Source organism: Lampetra planeri, chromosome 31 (assembly GCF_965212315.1).
Source record: "Lampetra planeri chromosome 31, kcLamPlan1.2.h2, whole genome shotgun sequence".
In the NCBI taxonomy this organism is placed as follows: Eukaryota; Metazoa; Chordata; class Hyperoartia; order Petromyzontiformes; family Petromyzontidae; genus Lampetra; species Lampetra planeri.
The window spans coordinates 9,760,239-9,785,088 of record NC_136137.1 but is presented as its reverse complement, the minus strand read 5'-3'; the positions used below and the strand labels follow the sequence as shown (position 1 = coordinate 9,785,088).

The 24,850-nt window shown below is 47.7% G+C and overlaps 1 protein-coding gene across 2 annotated transcripts in view; it reads left to right on the top strand.

Annotated features, from left to right (window-relative positions):
* Nucleotides 1–24,850, top strand: part of LOC144729200 (histone deacetylase 4-like) — an 80,297-nt gene that overhangs the window by 34,276 nt on the left and 21,171 nt on the right. For both annotated transcript variants that reach the window (XM_078609253.1, XM_078609254.1), the window contains 11 exons: nucleotides 6,937–7,166; nucleotides 7,393–7,522; nucleotides 7,867–7,921; nucleotides 9,135–9,247; nucleotides 9,642–9,773; nucleotides 12,064–12,179; nucleotides 13,889–13,999; nucleotides 15,427–15,625; nucleotides 20,217–20,464; nucleotides 21,296–21,550; nucleotides 23,692–23,836. In XM_078609253.1, coding sequence (XP_078465379.1) covers nucleotides 6,937–7,166; nucleotides 7,393–7,522; nucleotides 7,867–7,921; nucleotides 9,135–9,247; nucleotides 9,642–9,773; nucleotides 12,064–12,179; nucleotides 13,889–13,999; nucleotides 15,427–15,625; nucleotides 20,217–20,464; nucleotides 21,296–21,550; nucleotides 23,692–23,836 — 1,734 coding nt within the window. The remainder of the gene's footprint in view (nucleotides 1–6,936; nucleotides 7,167–7,392; nucleotides 7,523–7,866; nucleotides 7,922–9,134; nucleotides 9,248–9,641; nucleotides 9,774–12,063; nucleotides 12,180–13,888; nucleotides 14,000–15,426; nucleotides 15,626–20,216; nucleotides 20,465–21,295; nucleotides 21,551–23,691; nucleotides 23,837–24,850) is intronic.

The window sequence follows — 24,850 nt, the reverse complement described above, 5'->3', positions numbered from 1 at the left end:
CACTCCCCGTCGCCTCGTGCGTCCGCGCGCTTCCTCGACTGCGCGGGGCGCCCAGCGCGACGGTCGCTTCGCTCGGCTCCGTGTGGGGGGGGGGGGCACAGTGCAGGCTGCTCACAGCTCTCATCACCCGAGCCCCCCACGGTGTGTGTAGTGGGTGGGTAGCACAGTGCAGGCTGCTCACAGCTCTCATCACCCGAGCCCCCCACGGTCCCACGGTGTGTGTGGGGGGGGGGGGTAGCGAGCACAGAGTGCAGGCTGCTCGCAGCTCTCATCAGCCGAGCCCCCCACTGTGTGTGTAGTGGGGGGCACCGCCGAGTCACATTCGCACCTCATTGGCCCGCCGCACTTCACCCTCGCTCGGTGTTGTGCACCCCCCCCCCAGCGTGTTGGGGTAACAGGCTGGGGGTGACGGGGGGGGTTACGCGGTTTATTTTGACTCTGCGGCAAACTCTGGGGAGCGGTGGTGGTGGGTGGGGGGCAGCGGTGGTGGTGGTGGGGGGGGGGGGCGGCGGTGGTTGTGGGGGGGGCGGCGGTGGTGGTGGGGGGGGGCAGGGCTGGTGGTGGGGGGGGCGGTGGTGGGGGGGGGCAGGAGTGGTGGGGGGCAGGAGTGGTGGGGGGGCAGGGGTGGTGGGGGGGGCAGGGGTGGTGGGGGGGGGGCAGCGTTGGTGGGGGGGGGCAGCGTTGGTGGGGGGGGGGGCAGCGTTGGTGGGGGGGGCCAGCGTTGGTGGTGGGGGGGCAGCGTTGGCCCGGCTCGCGCCGGTCCCCAGCCCATTTCTCGGGGCAGATTCGGGTCATCACGGTGGGTCTCATTCGCCACGTGCGCGCTCGGACCACCCTAATCCGTGTTTTCTGACTTTACATTTTTTAAATGCGGCCGGGCCACGTCTCTCCATCGCGTGAAATCGTCGATGCCTATAACCTATCTACCTACCTCGCTACCTCGTCGTTACAATGCAGACGTTACTTTTATTGTTGGCGCGAATAATGCGGCGAAACGGCTCCTTCCGCCTGCCACGTAACACCGCTGCATCTCCATGTCTGTAAATACGCAAAGCCTGTTCTTCTCAAGGCCAGCGTATGTATGCGAGCTCGGCCCTTGGGCTTCATATGTAATGACCCTTATGCCGTCTACTTTAAGATCTTTTCCACTGCAATTATCCAAGTGACTGAACAGTTTACACCGTGTGAACGACTGTGCATTACCCCAGGTTTTGAGTGCGCTGGATGTAACAATACTTTCGCTGAAAGTAACAATACTTTCGCTGGATGTAACAATACTGAACTTATCCGCGTGCCGTTCATTGCAAACACGTGCAATTAATGAATGTAAAAACCCCAAAACATTGGGGGCAGATATACGTAATGCGCGCGTTGCAGGTAATGAATGGCTTTAGCAAATAACGCGTGTGTGTTCTTTTAAACGTATGCACATGCCACGAATCGGCCACTTGGGACCATTTTCATGTTGGCGCAATAAATCCCGTTGGGCAGCTTGTACAGTTCACACAGCAACTCGGCATCAGGCAGACGTGTGTTTTGACATCCGTGAAAATCAGTAGCTTAGCAGACGAAGTCTACGTGCTTTGTCAGGTTCGCAGGTTTCAATTGGGCTCGATTTATATTTTGTGTGAATTATTAAAAAATTGGAAGCAAAAATGGTGTTGTTGATGAAAACGCAATTACAGCAACCAATGGAAAGGGACTGCAGGAAATGATAGAATCACTTAATAAAGAAGGCTGCGAGGTCGGGCTTGAGATAAATACTGTATAAAACAAAGAAATAGTCTCAAACAGAAGGTTAACCAAACAATTTAAGGTATCTATTGGACGGACACAGCTGGAAGACCAGGATCAACATTCTCAAAGAGACACGAGAGCACGTTGGATTTCTTTTGCAAAATTGAGCTTTTAATAATGAAAAGCAACGTAGCCATTATGCTTCAGGAGGGACGTTTTAACCATTGTACATTGCCTGCTTATGACCGTGTGGATCAGAAACGTTGACAACGAAAACGGAACAAAGGTTGAAAAGTCTGCAAGAAAGAATGGGGAGATGCATGCAGGGAGCACGTGGCATCTAGAATACAAACGAGTTGAAAATGTCACACTGTAAAGCAGAGTCAGTGGGCTTGAGCCGGACACATCGGCGGTCGAGACGAATAATGGAATGGCAGCCAAAGGGTGAAACATGTCTGAGGGTATGTCCATTGCGGAGATGGAGCAATGAAATCAGCTCGCATGCAACCGCTAAATGGATGTTTGCATTATGGGCCTGTGGGAGATGGTGGTGCTTTGTGTGTGAGGGGGGGGGGGAGGCCTTCATCTACCAGTGGATAGATCACGGCTGATCGTGAAGATGATGCTCAAGTCTCTTTCTCACTCCTTCACACACACGTGCATCGTCAGCCTTTGCCGATCTTCTTCTGACTTTTACTGCAGGAGGTGTTTCTCGCAAACAGTCGCTCTACTGGTGCCTTAACGAGCAGCCAATAACCAAGAGACATTCTTTCTCGGCTGATATAAAATATCAATGGTGAACAATGAGCACGAAGCAAATCTACACATGTGCCTCCAAGCTCGTGTTGGTGGTGTTTAAAATTAATGTAATTGATTGGTAGATTAACTTGAAACGTGACAATATCTGTTTGACTTTGGAACTGCACGCTGGGTGAAAAGCACACCATATTTATCTTAATTGGTATTACGAATGTGTGCCTGCACATGATAAAAAATATATACTTAGATCGTGAGTGCATGGAAATGATAATTCTGATGTGTAAGGTACCCTAGAAACCGCAGCACACTAAATGAAGGCATTCACATTAATTTGGCAGTCATACTTGCATGTGTATGCCGGTAGACACCGATGTATGTATGTTGAACTTCTTTCGCACCGTACATAGTTAACCGTGCTAATTGGAGGTGGGGGGGGGGAACAAACTAAATACAAAAAGCAGAATGACTAGTTGCCCTCTGTGATGATTGATCTTAAGGGCAAGTTATGCATTTTTACAATTTTCACCCAAGTTTTAATGCCCGCCTTGAGATTTCCTTCACGTTGCTTTTCCATTCGCAAAAACATTGGCGCTGCTCATGCAATTTCTGCAGTGTACAGATGGTGACTCGCCGCTTTTATTTGAGCTGCGTGCTCTTAAAATTATAATTATTTGAGTGCATTTTTCTCCAATGCTTGTGTTAGATGTTTAATTTTTTTAAACCGTATATGTATACAGCTCCAGAGGAAGGTTAAAAAAGTACATGGATAAAAGCAATTCTTACTTGGAGATGTCAGGCTAATAACAGTAGTGTCTGTTCCTTGCTCGATTATTAGTGTTATTTTTTTCCCATAAATAAATTACACTTGGGTCAATTGACAAAAGCTGTAATATGCTTTTAAAGATGTTAAATCCTACCCCACAGTCAGATCTCTGTTGCAACGGTATTAGGATACAATCTGCCAGCAAATGGGTCACCATCATCAGCCATGCTGGCCACAATCGCACTGTGGCCTGTCTTTTAATTTTCCATTTATGAAGCTATGGACCATATAGCAAACCGCTCTAGCCTGCGCTCCTTCAATGGAGAAATAGCAAGACGACACGAACTCTCTCCTGAAGCCCTCTTGTGGCTAGCAGACCATGACATTGACATTTACAGCCTGAATATATTGCCATGCGCAAGAATATAATAATCAGTTATGATCAACTCACTACTAGATGAAGGCTTCCCCAATGCACGGCCATCGCTCATGGTTCTGTGGTGCGAGAATCCACCCAGCACCTGCACACGAACTAAATTCATCATTCCATCTCTGGAGTGGACGATCCTCTCGTGCGAGTTCCATCCGTTGCCACGTGGCTATTCCCGGAGATTTGCAGCAATAAACATCAATACCTAAGGTTGCCCAGGCAGCGACACTTGCACAAAAATGCCTCACGACCGTAAGTTGAACTAGTACAGTGTTCTTCATTGCAAGGCCCGCGGGCCGCTGGCGGTCCTTGGTGGTCTTTAGTGCAGCCCCTAACGTGCGGCCCCCGACAATACAAAAATGTGAAAACAACTCATTGCAGTGTGGTGGCCCTCACGCTGATGTCTTATCGGCGAAAGTGGCCCCCCTCTGAAAATTAGTGAAGAACACTGAACTCGTGGATGCGGTTGTTGCTTGAGCTTTGTGTAAGCCTTAGGAACACGAGAATGAGTTTGATGCTGGGAAGAGAAATTGTTTCGGTACGTTCCTGCATAAACAGTGGCATAGAGCTCTCAATGTTATAGAAGGTTGTATTGTGATTGTTATTGAATAGTGCAGGTCTAATTGTGACGTAACAAGTCCCTGTGTAACAAAATGAGTAACGTTGAGTCATGCAGAGTTCCTGTTTCGCGGTGTGTCCAAAAGTTGTAGCACTGCGTTTGTATAAATACTTCACTATACCCACGTAACTGTATTTAATGTAGTTGCCATAGTAGGGTAAAATAGTTCCCTCTGTTTCAGGGAGTGGGGACAACAGCCAAGTGAATGCATCCAATTTCAAACAAATTCTTAACAGTTGGGAGGCGTGGCATAATAGGAAATAATTTGAAATGTACAATCGGTGGCAGGCACATGGTTTAGCCTTTGCTCACGTGTGTACATATGCCACCTCTGAAGGATCTCAAAATATACAGCTGCAACATTTGGACAGGAAAGCAGGCCTTGCGTGTGCTCGACTGAATGACTGCGCCCTAATCTCACGTTCATTTTGACTCGCATGGATCAATCGACAACCACATGTTCAACCTCCCTCCACCTGCGCTTTACAAATACTAATTCGTGTGCACACCTGCGGACGGGTGTCTGGAATACTCTTTGAGTCCTTCGTCATATTATAAGCTTGAGCTTGTGCACATAACTGTCCATGGTGTTGAGTGGTGACACAGTGGTTAGCGCATTGCACGATGACCACAGAAAGCAAATCTGAACAGGCCTGGGCTTCCCCCGCTTCACCAACCTGTACTGACCAGTGTAGTGAAGTATCGTCAAACTACCCTGGCATGGGGAGGCATTCATTCTGCAGTGGATTGACAAAAGGGCTGTTATTTTTTTGTTTTAAATATCCCATCCACCCTCTTGCTCAATATGCTCAGTGGGCTCTGTTTCTGCTTAGAGGCATGTATTGACGCTGGGAACATTTCACAATGAATGCCGTAGTCGAAATGTATCTTCATCTGTTAAATCAGAGGCTGCTGCTTTTGGCCTCAACTTGTTGCCTCGAGAATGCATATCCCTATAGCTGCGTTGAGTATAATCCCATGGCACCTTGGATTTATAAACCAGAAGGGGGAAAAAAAACCCCACAGAGCTGAAGTGAATGCGTCATCATCACCCCTTCGCTCTGCTCCGGGTGGCAGGCTACTGGGCAAACGCAGCTCGTGCACTGCTTCGGGTACATTTGTGAGCAAGCACGGACCGAGAGGAACAGAATGAATCGCATACTAATAATAACGTTAATCATACAGGCTATTTCATCAAGTGCATTACGCTGGTTTTAGCAGGTGATATCAGTTTATTAAATCATTCTCATGTGGCGTTAGCACAAGGAGTACAAGCAGACGTGACATTATGAACCTATTGCGCCGATGTCTCGTTGCTTTTTATTTATGATGGAGATGGCTATGCATCACAAGCTGTGTGTGTAGATGTTAGGAGTTTCCTTCCGTGAACACATCTGCTACAAATTAGAGAGAGGTTGAATGTCACTGCTTCACGTAATATCCCCCATCACAGTCTTTAAACGCCAGCTATTAACATGTAAAACATGTTTCACATTGCTTGGAGATCTGTACGGGTTTCTGAGCTACTAATGATTGAGGATTTGAAGAAAGCAAGCCTTGTTCAGCTCGTAGGTTAAAAGGCTGGCCTGTTTTTTTTTGTTAATCCAATAAAATACCTAAATGAATAGTAACATAATTGGGAAAATGTTGTTCCCTATTTTTCCATCTTACCGAGAGCAAAATGCTCTTGCTGTTTTGTGTTAGAGTAACCGCTAACTCAAGTGGACAGCCTTCGAGTATTTTTAGACGCATACTAAATGTTCCGTAGCTTTTTATTGCTCTTTTGCTCTTGTTTTTTTTCATTAAAGGCCAACTAAAGCCCGACGTGAGCAGCATGCTAGACATACGCGGCGCACACCAGCCACCCCTCTGGTACCCGTCACTTATTGACGAATAAATAAAATTAGGTTTCTGTTCTAAAGGGCGCTTGCATTGATATTTGGATTTTTATTTTTGGTCGCTCCGTTTATTTACGCGTGCGACGTGTGAATACGAAATCGTTTCTGCTCTTGTCGGTTGATTAAATTCATCCTCGTCGAGAAAGGGTCTGGTTGGAAGAATGAGGGAATCGATTATTTGATCGCCTGGTTAACATAGCGAAATCAAGGGTATGTTGCGTAAGTTGACAATTAAGCTGTATTGATATCGAGAGCAGGTTGGAATGCATTTTGGAAGCTGAACTTGTGAAACCGTGCCAATGTATCTAAAGATAGACGTGTTTACTCAGTGTTTAGTACCTGCACTGACATGGTTCACAAAAACATGAAAATTCATGAAGAACATGGGACAAGAGCTGAAAAGTGCACTAAGATTCATGGAGAGCTGCACGCTTGGTATTACCCTGAGAGACAGAATTGTCAACATGGATATAGCCAAGAGAGTGGAATATATCTCAGATGTGATGTCGCTGTGAAGTCAGGTCGTTTGCAGGCCCAAGTTGGAATGTTCAATTCCATGATCGTGTAAATGGTGGTGACGACTTGGGGGGGGGGGGGGGGGGAGACTTTCATCCGGCAGTGTTTTGATAACCTTTGACGACGTCGTCGTCGAGCTTAGCTGCTCGTCGCTTGCCCTCGGTGGCGTGCCGCGTGGCGTGCGAACCCCGAGCTGGCCGTGTTTGCCCCGCAGGCGCCCTGCCCTCGAGCGTGCGGCCCGAGCTGGAGGCGGTCTTCCGGGGGCCCCCCCTGGAGCAGCGGGGCCCCGACCTGCGCTCCTCGCTGCACCAGCAGCTCAGCATGGACATGGAGATGCTGCGCCGGAACCACCAGTTGCAGCAGCAGCTGCTGCTCGCCGAGTTCCAGCGCAAGTACCAGGAGATGAACCAGCAGCATCAGTCCGAGCTGCAGGACCGCCTGCAGGTATATACCGCATGGCCCAGCGGGGCGCTCGTCTGCTCTTCCGATGATGAACCTTTACGAATCGAGCGATTCGCTGTCCAGCGTGTGTTGTGTCTCGGTGCATTGTAGGGGCACGACCCTCCATTAATTAAACAATGAGGACTTGGTGAAGTGCCTTTGTGATGCACCGTAACCCAACTGCTTTGACACACAGCGGCTGTTTGTGACTAAGTTTGCTTGCTTTAAGGTGCTGGCGCTGCGGCAGCAGCAGGAGTTGTTGGAGAGGCAGTTGATGCAGGAGCAGGAGAGAGATCGGCTGAGGAAAATGCAGCAGCTGGAGCTCAACGCTATAAAACGCAAGGACAAGGACCAGAACAGTACGTCTCTTTGCAAATACACCCACGCATAACCTTGTTCGCATCCACCTGTGCTTATTAAACTCGTGCCACAGTGCAATGTTTTTTGTTTTCCCTCTGAGCAAAAACATGTTTTGGCATTAACAGCAAATAACGTGAAGTGTTTTTGGTGTGCCCTTACGATTATTATTGCAGCATAAGAGGGGGAAACAGAATGTCCCACCTTACAAACATGTCGGTGATTTCATCTCCAGTGGTTGTTATTTTGCACAGATACAGCTGTGGGACCCTCCGCCAGTTACGCACTCACATTTGGCATTGGTGGGCGAGAAAGCTGCATCCTAACCACGCTGTTCACTTTTCAGGTGCCGTGGCCAGTCCTGCCGTCAGGAAACACCTCCAGCAGTTTGTCAAGAGCAGGTGAATGCTAGAAATATTTCCAAATGTGTATTTATCATTCACTTTGAATGCACTGGGCATTGATGCAAGTCACATCTTCTTGTTTTTTTACTTTTTAACAAGAATTGCATAGAGATGAAGTCACCTTGATTGCATCCGATCTCATTAGGCCTCAGAAGCTAAGCGGGTTTGAGTCTGATTGGGGGTTGTATGGGCAACCACCATGCATAAATAGGTGGTTAGTTTAACACGTAGACTTTCGCGACCAATATCATCCATAACAGAGGTTTTTGGGTTAGATCGTGTGAATTTATAAATGTGTCGTTAAAACCCGTCACCACCCGACACAACAACACAGTACTCGGATTGTAAATGTTGTGGCTTGGCTCTCCAACACACCGGTGTGCTGTTATAGTGACGAATTGGCACTATAACAGCACAGTTGGCTGTGTCGGGTGGTAGCGGGTTTTAACGACACATTTATAGATTTACGCGATCTAACCGAAAAACCTCTTAAATAGGCGGTTATTTGCTGCTTCGGGGGTTACTTTGTGGGCAGTGGAGGGCAACGCAGAAAACTGCATAATTGTACCGCATGTCCTCACGTCTATTGCTCCCCGCCTTCACCAACTCACACTGACCGCCGTGGTGACGTGCACGGCATTGGGAAGAGGTCCTCATCCACCAGTGGGCTGGCAAAAGATCCCTTGCACATACACGTACGACAAGAATCACTTCTTACTTGTGTTATCACCTTTGCTGGGAACTGCATTGAGAATGTACATTACAAACGTTCATCCGTTTCCACGTCCGCAGGACAGGTTAACCTTGTGTTGTCTAAACACTAAACACTATTTTTATTTTAACAGGTAATGCCCACTGAGCTGTATAGCTCTTTTTCAGAAGCGGCCGCAAATCATAGCTCAACGAAAGTGGCTTATCGTGTGGAAATTTACAGCTGCCAAATACTCTAAACGCGTGTTTCTAAATGTGGCGGGAAAAACTGGAGGACCCTGAGAAAAATGTACACGACCACAGGGAAAGAGAAGATGCAAACTCCAAATATACAGCAGGCATCCAGGTCAGGATCGAACAGACGAACTCCTAACGTGGATCGAACCCACGTCTATATAACCCCCCCCCCCACCGCTGTGCTCCATCAACGGTCATCCTCTGGCCCACGTGGCCAGGGGGTTGCGCTACCACGTCTGATGACGCCACCGTCTCATTGCAGGCAGCCCCGTGAGTCTGGCACGACCATCTCACAGGGCAATGGATCAGGCCCCACGGCACTAGGAGGACCCAGCACATCCGAGGGCAGAGGCAACTACCCCCTCCGCAGAATAGGTACGGCGAACCCGATCACGCTGCTTTGGTTGTCACGCTGTTGTTAATGCGTCGTTCTTATTTTCGCCGGCGTTCTTTTTGGGTGTTGAAATCATTTTAATGCGCAATTATAATTACAATAATGTACTTTCAATTCTTCGGTGGTCTATATTGAATTTTGACTTTGACAGGCGCAAGTCTAAATTGCCCTCATTGCCAGCAGCAAGTAATGTTCGAAGGCTGTATTTAAATAATGAATCCATTCAGTGTAATATTAATCAATTGGCGAATCAGTCACACAATTGTGCCACTGCCAACTCCTTTAAGCAATTAATTTCTCTCTTGTCATTGCTTTAATTTCTCCTCCCGACTTGCAATTCACCCGCTGACTTATGCCTTTGGTGCGCGATTCCAGCCTCGGAACCCATCCTCAAGGTGCGCTCCAAGCTGAGACAGCGCGTAATCGAGATGCGCTACACCCCGCTCCCACTGAACTCCAAGCCTCTGTGTGACACGTCCGCGGGGAGGAAGCCTGCAGAAGGGCTGGGTACGTCCGCTCACCCTCACAAGTGCACAGACGCGGCTTTCATTCACCCGCCGGTCACGCTCCCATGTCCTGCGACCACCACCCAGAGGCGGAAGGGCGGCCGCGTGTGTGTGTTTACGTCCGTGTGAGAAAAACCGATGGCTGACTCCTCCTCAGAACATCGGTTGTGAAGTTTGGGTCAGTCTGTCTGCGGAACTCTTATTACACTGGTCAACAAAAAAAAATATTTCTGGCCTGGACTTTTGCAGCTGTTTTAGACTAATTTCAGGGTGCTGATTCCAAATCTGATTTGCTCTATCACATCTCATTTTTATGCTATCGGCATACCCCATTTTCATTGATTTTACCCGAAATTAATTCTGTCACTTATGATTGCAAGTTGTTGCGAGTCAGTGACTGCTTTAGTGTTAAAATATGGTGTACTGTATTTTTAGGATAGTGTGTTTTATAATATAATTTTATGTAGATATCCACATTTATTTAATATTTTTCTTCTGCAGTTTTTATTGAAAATGCAATATTTGATATCTCAAAAACCTGATGTGATAGACAAAAATTGATGCCAGATTTGGAATCAGCACCCCAAATTTACCTTAAAACCGTTGGAATACCTTATGCCAGAAAAAGTGTGTTGACCAGTGTTTTCGGCCCATGTGTGTATGGCTATTCACTGTTGCTTCTTCAGGACACTTTGAGCTGTCCCGGGGTAAGTGTTCTTGCAATTTCCAGCTCTTTGCAGCGCCTCGTGGAACAATAATCCTCAAAACCAGCTTAGAATTCCATGTCTAAGCCAGCAGAGAAATCTCTCCGTTCATTAACATTCAATAGCTTCATTAAAGCAAACAAACACACGTCAGGGATTGTTTTTTAATGCCCCCTCAATAGAAATGGACTCAATCAAACTAATCCTGATTGAAATAAAAGATGTGAAATGTTTTTTTAATCGTCTCTGTGTGCATACAGGGTGGTCTGTCTGCCATCGTTTGCGCCAGTGTGCTCATGTAAATGAAACTATCTATTTACAATTATTCCTCTGTTTTAATGCATTCGATAATTGTTGCCCAATACACTTAGAAGTAATACAGAGTAATTGTAGTGCAAAATCACATCCCCTAATTAGCCCACAGTGTAGAAGTGCTGAGACGTAGATTAATTACCATCCCCATATGACGCTGTTTTAAACCCTCCATATGAATATTAAGCGGCAAGTGCCTAGCTTTTCCAGTGTGTATTGTCCAAACAAATTGGTCTTATGATTATTTATGACCTGTACCTTAAGCTGCCAGCTCAAAAGACAGCGCTATAAAATAGAAGATTAACACTCCGATAGATACCATGAGGCTCCGCTCAGCCCGTTGTAAAATACTGCTATTTGTATTGCATTTCCGGGAAGGGTTGCTTCTTATCATAATCAGCTCATTGCAGGCTTCAGTCGGCTCTGCCCCCTCCCCCCCTTACTGCTGGGCTGGCAGTGTTTTCCTTTTACAGTAAATGTATAAGTAGAGAATGTTAAATAACTTTTTAGCCTCTGGTCGTTGAGAGCAAATATTCCAAAAACCAGTTGCATGGGGTTAGGATTTCATGTGTTTAATCGCTAGAACAGTGTTTTGCCATGGTGGTAAAAGAATACCCTATTTTATGTCTATTTGTGAGCGCTGTGTTTGTCAATCTTGAGAACTAAGGTCATTCACCAGTACTCGCTTGTCAGCGTTGTTGCTCACCGAAGAGGAGTGGTAGTGTTAGAGGTTAGCGCACTTGAGTTCGTTTTTCTACTCCGCTCGTGTGCCGTGCCGGCCTTCATAGGCGCTCCCTCACAGCACTTGCCCCCAGCAGTCTGTTAAAGCCTATACGGGGAATCTTTATCGATGGATTTGTTCACCATGGGGCGTATTAATCGCCACCTTTACTCTGACAGGCAGGGACCAGTGCAGAGTGTTGCGTGACTTTCACCCAGCGAATATGCCCCAGCTCTGGAACTCACAGTGGTCACCTTAGCCACTTGAATTACCAAGCTGCGGTTATCTATAAAATAACTTCGCAGACAGTGCAACAGAGACGGTAGAAACGGTCCCAAATTCAGTGCCACCGTCGTAAGAAACTGCTTCTTTCCAGATGTAAATAAAAATGCTGTTGCGAATTAACAGGGGTAAACTCCGAGGAAATCAGATAGCGTGGTGCATGGTGTGCAGTGATATTGCGTGATAGCTCAGCAGTTGGGTGTAGGCCTGTCCACGTCCATGGGGTGGGACGGACATAGCGACAAAGTGCGTGCGTTTCTCCTCCCGTGTAGATGCTCTGCCGTCCGACAGCGCCCCGGGCTCTGAGCAGAGTTCACCCAACAGCAGCTACAGCAACATCGTGAAGCTGAACGGCACTACAGGATCTGTACCCAACATCCACGGAGAGGTCTGCACACCCACACACCTCCTCCGCACTGCACGTATCCCATTGTGTTCTCATGCTGCTGCTGCTGCTAGCGTTCGGTGGTGGGCCTTCTACCCATTACGTTTGTGAGACGGCGTTCGCCTGCTTTCCCCGGCCTCTCGGCTACTCCCATGCACGCTACGAGGCATTGAATCACTATATCTTTGTGCGTGTTTATTAGGCAGCAGCAGACATTCATCGTGGATTGGCGTGCGACTTTTCACAGAGCCACTCGATGCTCACAGTAGTGCATGGGGAAAAAAACTCGAGAGAAAAAATGCTCGCCGCGCGGCGAAACCCGGAATCATCACGTTTCACTGTCCAAATTAATTAGCTCTTGACACACTGATTGTGTTATTCATTGGAAGGCCCCACTTGGTGTACCTGGTTGAAAAGAGCACATCTTAAAAACGAATGTTTCCGTGGTCAGTGACTACAGCGTAATTTTCCATACAGCCCTCATTTCTAGTGTTGTGGCATGACACCGGACTCCTGCCACGTTTTTTTGTACCACCCTTTGCGACCACATGGTTTTTTGCTAATTCTCAGCCAAATACAATGTTTAAGTTATAATGAAAAAGGCAATGCGTTTGTTTTGATCTCATCAGAATAAGCAGTCAATCCATGGTACAAACAGAATGTTATTTCAATACCGTTTTGCAATAAATCCAATATTTACATTGACAAGTTCCGGGTATTTCACCCAGCATCCTTTTGAATATTTACCTTATGTTTGTCCAATATTAAACAGGGTTTGCAGAACGACTGCCAAAAGAGAGGTTAGTCATTGTTGTCAGCAGGCTATTTTTACTCGCTTTTGTTTGCCCAGCAACTGTAGACCATTGTCGGCTTGGCAATTCCACTTATTGTGCTGTTTACGTGCATAACTGTGAAAGCAAGCGCTCCATTATTTCTATTATCACTCAAAACGAGGCACAGCACGCCTCTAGAAGCTCAACGCCGGCGGCCTCCTCTGTATTCTCGGCGTGCGTTGTGCCCCATGCTTGGGCAGCACGGTTCTGCGGTCAGGGCTGGACAGGACCGACAGCAGCCATGCTGCCATTGTGCAGGAGGAGTAGGCGCACTGGGCTTGTGTACGCGCTGCGCTAGCTGCTAGTACCCCCCCCCAGCCCCCTCCTCTGCCCCCCTTCTCTTTTGCCCCCCCCCACCATGCATAGTTGCCTGCCAAACTCACGCTGGGCGTGCCAAGCACACGGAAAATGGCTTCATCTTTAAACATCTTCAGAGCTCGTGATGTTCAGAAATATATTGTTTTGGAGTAAAAAGTGTCATCGTTTTTTTTACACAATTTTAAGTCGATTTACTCCCCCACTCTCATTATTTCCTCCTCTGCACTTACAGTTAAGAGAACCGTAAGTTCAATAACGTGATGTATAAGGGCCCTGAAGCACCTACTCAGTAACTTTAATAGAAATAAAGTTGATCCATGCCATGCACAGCGTCATGAAAAACTTTCGGTGAATGTGCCCAAGTAAGCCATCATTGAAACAATTATGAAAATAATCTCCCTAACAACTTGCACTCGCCACCTATTACATCTTACAACCTTGAGAAATACGATTTAAAGGAAGCGCTTCAACAAATGCAGTGCTGTGGTTCGGTTAACAGAGAAGTGCCTATGAAAACTGTGACTGGCCTCAACGTATAACGCCAGCTGTTCTTCCCCGCAGCACGCATTGGCGTTGGCAATAAACCGGGAGCAGTCCGTGAGTCACCCCAACCTCTTCACATCCCCATCCCTTCCGAACATCTCTCTGGGCCTCCCGCAGTCCGCATCGCAGGTACGAGTGGCATCGGCCGTGCGTGTGTATGTGTTTATTTCCAAAGGCGGCCGGGCGTGGTGCTGGCCACCCACCCCCTCGTGTGCCGTGCCGGCCTTCATAGGTGCTCGCTACCAGCACTTGCCCCAACAGTCTGTTCAGGCTATACGGGGGATCTTTGTCTTTGCTATTGGTGCAGCAGCTAAGCCAGACATAGGTGAGATCTTCTCCAGAGCACTGTGCTCGTTATAAAATAGTGTCTCTAGACTCGAGATATTATCTTAATATTATTGCAACTTAGCTTATCATTACGCAACTTATCCATAAAAAGGAGCATCCTTTTGGCAGATATTTTACCGTTAATTATTGGCAGCCTTATGATCGTTCACCTTTAGTGCATGTATTGTTAAACCTGTGCTACTTTGTGTTTACTTGCGCGTTCTGTGTAAATTAAAGTCTGGGTTGAGTGTGAGCTCGCCTGGACAATCGGACCGCTGGAGAAAGAGCTTCGCCGGCATGTGGTGCGAGCACACTTCGAGTGCCTGCATGGCTGGTGTTACGAATGATGGCGGGGTTTAATTAGATAGCACTAAAAATATCTCTCACAGTGTAGTATCGATTGAGGACGTACACCCATTAGAAGCTCCTGAGACGATGGGAAGAAGGGAGATTGCTTCCCGATTGAGTGGAGGATGCACTTTACGTCTTGTTTAAAGGCCCAATTATTGGCAGTTTTTATCTCTTTGCGTATAAAACACGCGCGTCTCAAGTGCATTTTTTGCTATGTTTTTATTACTACACCAAAAACACTCCTCCAATAAATTTCACAACTTACATTTTACGCTGGACAGCAAGTCGTGCAAAAATGTCACACCCCACACCAAGAATTGTTAACGCCCAGCAAATTGTGACGTAGCGTCATCACCATTCATGCACGCCCCGCGTGAGGAAGTGCAAGCCACACATCTTGCAGCGGAGCTCACGTGTGAACGGTACACAAAGTTAAATGGGTTCTTCCGTGGTCTCCAGACGGCCTCACGTGGCCTCTATCTGTGTCTTGGGTGTGTAGACCTCACCGCCTTTATCTCGCGCGACGACTCGTGCACATGGTGACATTGTGCGTCTCGCTATGTTGCACGGTTTTGGTTCTCCGCCTGGCGGAACGTTCCACGATCATGAATTAATAGGGCTGTCACATCGATCCGCGGCTTGAATACGCAAAGGGGTGGTAATGTTGCTTACATGTGCTTATTGTACATTTAAATCAACTCAAATTTAAAATGGCCAATGAGCATGAAATGTTTCAGCCCGCTCCACCTTCCTCCAATGCCGCTGTTTTGCATTTCGTTTTCCCTCCGATGTCTTCAAATGTTAATCGCGGAGGGAAGCTCCCTCGGGTGCGACGCGCCTTGGCTGAGTGTTGACCGCGGGGCGCTGTGCCTGTCCAGGGTGCTTCGGTGCTCAGCTCGCAGCAGGAGGCGGAGAGGCAGGCCATCCTGGCTGTGCGCCAGGGCGGCGCCCTCACCGGCCAGTTCCTTGCCAGCACACCACTGCCCACGCAGCTGCCTCTCGCCGGGCCCGAGCCCGATGGCCAGCACAACCTCATGTACCCCTACTTCACGCAGTCGACAGCCACTCCACCTAAAGGCAAGACGCGTGTGCGTGTGTGTGTGTGTAGTGGGGAGCAGTAGTGTTGCGGTTCGCGCGCTGTGTTACGAACCCGGCCGCCCGAGTTCGATTCCCGCTCACGGCCAACACCAGTGACGACTATGTGAACCAGTCCTAGCCTTACAAGACAATGGCAGCTAGGCGTGGTTCTGGCCACCGACCGCTTTTTGTGCTGTCCTGTCCTTCGTTGGTGCTAGCTAACAGTACTTGCCCCAAGTAGCTGTTAAGGCTATACGGGGGATCTTTGTCTTTGTGTGTGGAATGATTGCGAACAGCGCTTGGCACAACAGCAGTGTATGTAACCTGCATGGGGATCTTTGTTATGTGGTGGAAAAAAGTGGATGGTGCTATGGTGATCTGTCTCAAACAAGTGGGCACACTGGGATTTCATTGTCTGTCAGCATCCTTCCCGTATAGCAATGTATGATGTTGCATTAATTCATTCAAATTTTCCATGTGGTCCTCACATTTGCATTTTGGGTATCTTGTCCTATGTAGCCTTATATTACTGTCAGTTAAACTCATCGCACTGACGTTAAGTGAATGGTAATTTAACGTTAGTGACTTTAAATTTCCATTGCCATCACACCTAGCATCACCACAATCGCCACCAACACGTCCATCGCGATCGCGACCACCACCATCAACGCCAACATCACCACCATCACAATCAATGCCACCACACCATCACCATCATCAAAGCTCCCATCATCATTGCTATTAATGCTGCCACATTTCCTGCCATCACCGCCAACTAGCCGTGGTCCAGCCCCCGCAACATTTTTGACGTTTGTCAACTCAGGTTGAAAGTATTGATTTGCAATCTCCGCCCATCTGTAGATGGGTCGTGTCATGGTAACTGATAACGATAATCCAGAAAGAACTGATTTCTCGTGTAGTGGGTTACACGGAGACACACACCTGACTTTGGAGGCTACACGTTTATTCTAACACCCCAACAGGGTGACTACATAAACGTACGGGATAACGACATAGGTGGCAACAACCACAGGTAACTAGACCCCAACGGTATAACTACATAACCGGGCCAGGTCAGTAACATACTGCCTCACCCACGATGCCAAACGTGACGACCGAAGATCGAAGAGACGTAGCACGGCGGGTTACATTCCAGAAGACAGCCCTGATTGGCTCTCGGGAACTCTCTCTTATGCCCTGAGCGTGGCCTGGCTCCGCCCTCGGCCACGCCCCCTTCTGGATCCTTCTAGAAGGTTCTGGGCCATACATCACGTGTCCCTCTCGCCACCTTTTGGCCCCCCTCGCTACCCTGCCCTGGTCACGTGCCCTCTCGGGTTCACCCAGACTGTCACGTCCTTAACTGACCTCTCTCTGTCAGTCACCAGAACCATGCCCCCTAGGGCCCCCTTCCATGCCATACATACTCTGATGCCAGAGAGAGGCTCTAACACGCACAGCTCCATTCTTGTATCAGTAGCTGGCGCTAAACGCCGTAGTGACTCAATATACATCACTGCACTAGTATAAGTTGTTTTGCAATTCGGGTCTTGCCCTAATAGAGAACAAACCACATTGACCAAAGGGTTACCCAAAACTTGGCAATAAAAGCCACCGCTAGAAGGATTACCCTTGTCGCTCAAGATGATTACGTTACACGTCACACACGCGCCTCACCTCCCCATGTCGTCATCGTGCGAGGTTATCCGAGGGCCGCGGTGACGCAGCACAACAACAAGCGCATTCGCCGCTCGGGGCAAAGGCTCACTGTTCGAATCCAGCGGCCTCCCTGGTTAATACTGCAGTGTATTTACCACAATGATGCTAACTTTCCGTCTGCTTCACAGCGGACGTTAAAGGTCCCGTGATGTAATTCGTAAGAGTAGGCCATCGTTTGCCAGTGACAGGGTCAAGATTTGCCAAATAAAAAACAATTGCCTGTAAATTGCTCGATTTGGGGTTGTGCGTCGCAATCGTCACCCCCGACTGGGCAGAATCATGCCCCAGGTCACTCGCAAATGAGACTCATCCTGGTCGCTTGAGTTCTCACCTGGTTAAACAAAATAAACTCGAACTGTTTGAGCAATATACACTACCTTTTATTTTAAAACTACTGCAGTTTACAAAGCAAGTCTCCTGCAGGTCGAGCAGAATCTATATATATTGTATATTCTGTACAGTGTTTATCTGAATTAAGCGGGAAACCACGTTGGAAACTCCTTTTAAAGAGCTGCCCACACGGAGAATGCCGGGAACAGGGCACACTGGCCAGTGGCCTTTACTGGAAATACTGAGACAGAGCAGTGGAAAACCACGGGCCGTGGTCTCAGTAGGGCACGCACAGCTCTCATATCTGCAACAGACTGCCGTATCTCTAGCGTGTGGTTCCGATGACATTCCAGCCACTGACTCTATGCATTTGTTCACATTTCACGCCTATGTGGGTCTGATGGCAATTAACAGAATCCCTTAGTAGTGCTCTAAGCAGTAATTATATATTAGTTTTTAAACATGTTTTATTACTTGGCTTTTCCTCTTAAAAGTATTAATCTCTTTTTTACGTTGAATCGTAGAAAATATGATAAATTCTCCCTTCCTGTGCTTGATATCCAAGAAGAATATTTTTTATAGAGAAATGTGGCACAAAAGGCCTCTAACATTACACAACGTGAGTAATCACATAACCAGAAATTGAATTGCTTATGCAGTGGTAGGAGTCACCACCATCATCAGCCATTATCATTCCACTGCTGGACAAAGGCCTCCCCCAGGGCATCCGAGTGCAGAGCATAAAAAATAAATGTGCGACGTTTGCGTCATCCCTCGGGGACAATCTCCACCCGATCTGGCCAACCGCATCTCCACGTGGTGAGAAAGATCGCTAATTCTCCTCCACTGTGGCAAAGTAGTTTATTGTAACCCAGTTGACGCTGCAGCTGCCGTTGCCGCTGCTTCACGCCCTGGGTCCACGTGCACACGAGTGGCCCTCTGGCCTGCACGCTCGGCCGCACACGCTGTGCCGTACGGCGTGTGCAGCTGAGGCTGGCGCGGCTGAGTGTTTGCCCTCTCCACAGTGCACCCAACTTGAGAGAGAGCACCGTTTCATCGGCCGGGCACACGATGTCACCTATTGAGCTCTGAGGAGGCACTCTAAACTAAAACTAAAAAAGCGCATTTTTATTTTACAAGGTAAGGCACGCTGAGCTTTATAGCTCTATTTCAGAAGCAACCTAGCCACAAATTATAGCTCAACGAAGTGGCTTATCATGCAACAATATATAATAACCAAATTCTCTAAATGCCCGTTTCTAAATGTGGAGGGAAACACCAGAGGACCCGGAGGAGTATCCACAAGACCACGGTCGAGAACAAATTAACTTCAAATATCCAGGCGTTAGAGTCGGGATCGTACTCATGGCCTCCTGCATACCAGGCGAGATAGCTAACATCTTGCCAGTCGTAGCAGAACAGTCCAGCGGGCATCACCAATTTTATTCTAGATTTGAAGCTTTTGTGACTGCAAGGATTCATACTCTTAGTTCTTTCGGTAAAGTCACGTAGGTAAAAAAATGAAATTAAAATTAATAAAAATAAAAAAATCACCAAATTGACATTTGGCCTAACTCGTGTTCAGGTGTGGGAGATAAAGTCAACTGCACTTACAGTCATTTACAGCGTGGTATTGTAAATGTTATTGAAGATTTACATTTAAGTAAAATATAAACTGTGTGCTTACATTGAACTCGACGTTAATGAATAAAAGCGAGTGACAGACGGAAGTGACCAGTTCACTCGGGTAACAGCGCAGAGTCGGCACCATTGAGATCCTGGGTTCGAATCTCGATTTCGGTTGCCTGTGGTTTCATTGAGTTTCTCAGCTGTAGTCAGCTGATGGTCTTCACTTAATTTGGTTTATTTCCATTTCTCAGACCTTTTTTTTGTTTACAAATATCAGTTTTACTGCCACGTGATGAACATTGCTCTGGAACATAGCAGCCCCAAATAGGTATTTAAATGAAATGGGTCACTTGGAGGGATCTCTGAAGCAGTTCTGTGATATCTGCTTCAGTGGGCCGTTCAATAACACACGGTATCTTCACTCCACGATGGGCCTTACAAATAGATACTTCATCTCATAACAGGGGCACTCATTTTACAGTTTGAATAAAATCAGGAAAATGTAAAAAAAGGGAGTGAGTGATTGAGCAGGTAAATAGATAACTGAGTGAATGAGTGAGCAAGTGAGTAGCTAAGCTATTGAGTGGATGGGTGAGTGTGTGGTAGCGCTGCGCTACGAACCCAACGACCCAAGTTCGATTCCTGCTCACGGCCAACACTCGTGACGATTCTTTTAACCGGTCCTGTTCCTCGCTATGTCGACTCAGCCTCAAATGAGTACCTGGTCGGTGTGTAAACATCACCACTAGGGAGACGGACGGGCGTGGCATTGGTCGCCCACCCATCTCGTGTGCCATGCCGGCATTCGTAGGTGCTCACTAACAGCACTTGCCCCAACAGTATGTTCAGGCAACACGGGGGATCTTTGTCTTTGGGAGCTGAGACCTGAGTGTGGCTGTGTCCGTGTGTGGTGCAGGGCTCGTGGGCTGCGTGGTGCCAGGGGTGGCCGTCGCCCCCCAGGCCGGCCTGCGCGCGGCTCCCACCCACCGCACTGTTAGCCGGACACACTCGGCGCCGCTGCCCCAGGCCCCCCAGGGCCTCCAGCACATGGTTCTCATGCAGAGGCACCAGCAGTTCCTGCGACGCCAGCAGCATCTTCAACAGCAGCAGCTGCAGCAGCAGCAGATGCAGCAGCAGCAGCAGCAGCAGCGACAGCAGCTGCAGGTTGGCACGAGCGGGGTCATGGAATGTCAGAGGCTTCACACTTAGGGCAGCATTGGAAAGTACAAGAATAATACTCTTTGGTTTTTTCGGTAAAGTCACGTAGGTGAAAATTAAAATAATAATACGATTTTAAATAAAAATGAAAATAACTCAATTAAATCACGCCGGCGATTGTTTTTTCGCTGTGGTTGTCCCCACCTGATGACGGACGCTTATGTTGCGCCTGGAACGTCGTGATTTTATTTAGTTATTTTTATTTAAAATTTTATTATTATTTTTATTTTCACCTATGTGACTTTACCGAAAGAACCAAAGAGTATGGATCCTTGCAGTCACGAAAACTTCAAATCTAGAATTACAAGATAAATGTGCAGCCCAGCAATTGCTTGCTGACGCCACTGCTGGTAGAAGGGCCTGCACTTGAAAGAGTTTTAGGGTGTCGTTCTTCAGGGTATTTTTAACCTCCTCTTCGACACGTGCCAGACGGCCATAATCCTGGAAACCTGGGTTTAATTCTCAACTGTGAATAACATTAGTGGCAGTTGGTATCTGAATGGGTCCTTGCCCTCCTGTTGGTCGATTCAGCCTTAAATGAAGACCTGGTGTGATGGGTTAACACCATCACTGGGGAGATGGAGGTGGTTGGGTGTGGTGCCAGCCACCCGGCACTGGACGTGGTGCTGGCCACACTACCCCCTCGAGCGCCTTGCTGTCCTGAATAGGTGCTTGCTGACAGCACTTGCCTGAAAAGTCTGTTAAGGCTACACGGGGAGGGTCTTTGTATTGCGGTATGAGTGTGTGTACATGTGCACGTGTCCGTGTGCCTCCTAGAACTACGACCATCCGCGGCTGGCGCACATGGAGGACGAGCTGAGCCCGCTGCGGCCTGCCTTCGGTCCCGGCGGCGTGGCCGGGGTCCCGCACCTGCCGGCGACGGTGGTGAGCGGCGGCCCCGGCCCCTCTTCGCCTCCCCAGATGGTGGCCATAAAGCAGGAACCCCGGGAAGAGGAGGGGCAGCTGGGCGAACGGGTGGACGAGAGAGAGCGGCAGGCGGAGGAGCAGCAGCAGGTGTTGCACACCAGACAGGTGAGCTGCAGCAGGGAGCAGCGTGCGGGGGCGTTCGGTATTTGCGGAGTTTGAAATGGGACAGTTAACCGATTTAAGTGGGTCAATTTGGATGGGATTATAATTGGCTACTTTTTCTGTGGTCAATTATTTGGGCCCGTTTAAAAATGGCGGCCGCCACTACGTCCTGCTTTTGCAAAGTCACGCCGAGCGTGACGCGAATGACGATACAAATGATGTCACCGAGGCCGCCCATCAGCATCCGTTCAGTGTTACATATGGGAACCGAGGTGCGACATTTTATAAACATTTTCATGTTATCTGATCAATCGAATAAATGCACCGATAATGTATGTTAAACATCTTTCGCACCGTACGTAGCCAACTGTGCAAATCGGAGGTGTGGGGGAAGGACAACAAACTAAATACAAAAGGGGTTCTCAAGAAAATATTTGTAGATCTAGATAAGTGCATGGTTGCAGTGGCTTCTTAATATCGGAATGAAGAGCATTCCAGATGGGCACGGAAGCGCTTCTGGTAGAGTAGTCAATTACTTAGTGCAGCTATAGGCGGAACAATGCATCGATATATCGAATAATACCGATTTACAAGTCAATGATAAATGCAGCGAATGGTATGTGTGAAGATTCATATTCTCAGGTTTTTTTCGGTAAAGTCACGTAGTTAAAAACATTAAAACTAATGAAAGTAAAATAAAACAAAACAAAATAAAATTCACGACGTTTCGGAGGCAACACAAGTCTCCGTCATCAGGTGGGACCGTCACAGCCGAATTAGCTGCATCAAGTGAAGCAATGATTCAAGATGTAATCCCTTATAAGCAAGTTGAAGGGAGGTGGAGAGGGGGGGGGGGAGAGCTTATCAGGCTGTGGTAGCCAATGAATGGAAACGTATCGGGAGGGAGGAGGAGCGGTGATCAAAGACTGCACGCAGTGCTCAACACAATGAATGGAGACGTGTCGGGACGGAGGGCGAGCGGCGATCAAAGACTGCACGCAGTGCTCAACACAATGAATGGAGACGCGCCGGGACGGAGGGCGAGCGGTGATCAAAGACATCACGTAGTGCTCAACACAATGAATGGAAACGTGGCGAGCGGTGATCAAAGAACAATGAAGAGATTACTGTTAAACACTGTGGATGTTAACACTCGGTGAAGTAAATTAAAATAGTGCCTGTCAGATAAGATGGTCCAAAAAGTGTAATTCTCCATTCATTGTGTTGAGCACTGCGTGCAGTCTTTGATCACCGCTCCTCCTCCCTCCCGATACGTTTCCATTCATTGGCTACCACAGCCTGATAAGCTCTCCCCCCCCCCCTCTCCACCTCCCTTCAACTTGCTTATAAGGGATTACATCTTGAATCATTGCTTCACTTGATGCAGCTAATTCGGCTGTGACGGTCCCACCTGATGACGGAGACTTGTGTTGCCTCCGAAACGTCGTGAATTTTATTTTGTTTTGTTTTATTTTACTTTCATTAGTTTTAATGTTTTTAACTACGTGACTTTACCGAAAAAACCTGAGAATATGAATCATTGCAGTCACGAAAGCTTCAAATCTAGAATTAATGTGTGAAGATCTATGTTTTTTGATGCAATACATTGTATATAATTGGTTTGTTTCACCTCACAGCCACTAGAGGCACTACTACTCTCCAGAAAGTAAGAGAAAAATAATTGGTCCTTGAATCTAATAACGACCTTGAATCACCACGGCCCATCATATTGTCGGGAGAGTTATTGTTCCAGACCGACCATTTTGCTGATGGCGGCAGCAGCAGTGTCACTGATGAACGGCACAAGGAAGGGGAGGCAGTGTTGTCCTGTAACGACGTCACTGCCCATGCCCCGCTCGCAGCCCGGAGCGGTTCATGATATAATGAATCGCTCCGGGCTGCGAGCGCCAACTTCCAATTTGCTAACATCCCCGACCTAACAATCAGCCGGCAGTCTATCGGCGGTGATTAATATGCCAGCGCTCGATTCAGAGCAGCACCCTTACGGCCATGCTCTACGTGCCAAGTGCAGTTTATGTTAAAATAAATTAATGAACTGTTCAAGTGACGTTTATACTCTTACAGTTTCTGCTGCCCAGGATTTCAATTCTTTTTTATTTGAGGCTTAACTTTTTTTTTTTTAGCAACGGCACTTGCAGTCACTGATGGAGCAGCAGGAGACGCCGTGGGGCCTGGGCGCGCACCTCCCGCTGACGCGCGCACGCTCTTCGCCGGCGCACTACCCCTCTCCCCTGCCTCCTGAGCCCAACCGGCCGTCCTTCTCCACCGGCACGTAGTGGCACACGCCGCTTAACCAGCACACACGCTTTCTACAAATTCATGGTGGCGAGATGTCTACTGGGCATTTGTTAAAAACTGGACATCTGCGAGAAAGAGCTTTATTGCGCATCGGATTCCTCCAGTATAAATAAACATTCCGATTCTGACCTCGCCCGGTGTATAGGAAGTCGTGGGTTCGATCCCGTCCCTGACGCCTTGTCTATATTTGCAGTTTGCATGTCTCTGTCCCCATTATTTCCCATGGATTTTTCTCCGGGTCCTCCGATTTTTCCCTCCACCTTTAGAAACACGCATTTAGAGTATTTGGCTGCTATACATTTCCACGTGATAAGCCACTTCGTTGAGCTATCATTTGTGGCCTGGTCGCTTCTGAACAAATGCTATTTAACTCAGTGGACCTTACTTGGTAAAATAAAAAATAGTTAATAGCTAGTTACGTAGGCTTTCGCGACCAATATTATTCATAATATAGGTTTTTGGGTCAGATCACGTTATTTATAAATGTGTCGTAACCCTCCACCACCCGACACGGCCAAACAGTAAAAAATGTGTTACGTTTTTCAAAGGACAAAATTATTCACATCTTTAGCCCACCGGTGTGTGGAAGAGAGAATCAACAGCATTTTTAAATTTGAGTACGACGTTTCGCTGGTAATTACAATCAGCTTCATCGGGAAAGAATGGTGACGCTCTCCTGTTGCTCCCGGTCTTAAATAGAGCAGCAGCAGGGTGACGTCATCATTTAATTCAATCTGGTGCTGTGATTCGAGGCAAAGAGGGGGAGGGTATTGTAATTATATAGATTGGTAATCATTCAATTGTTATTCATTGGTATTTGTTTCCCATAAGGAATTGTAATTATATTTATTTAATAATACTCTTCCAGGCCGCACTAAGCCTGTAGCTGTCAGAGCAATTGAAGTTATTTCTGTTTCTCTCAATTTCAATGGATTCTCTAATTAGTCTTGGCCAGTAATAATTAGTTTTACACAACACTTCAAC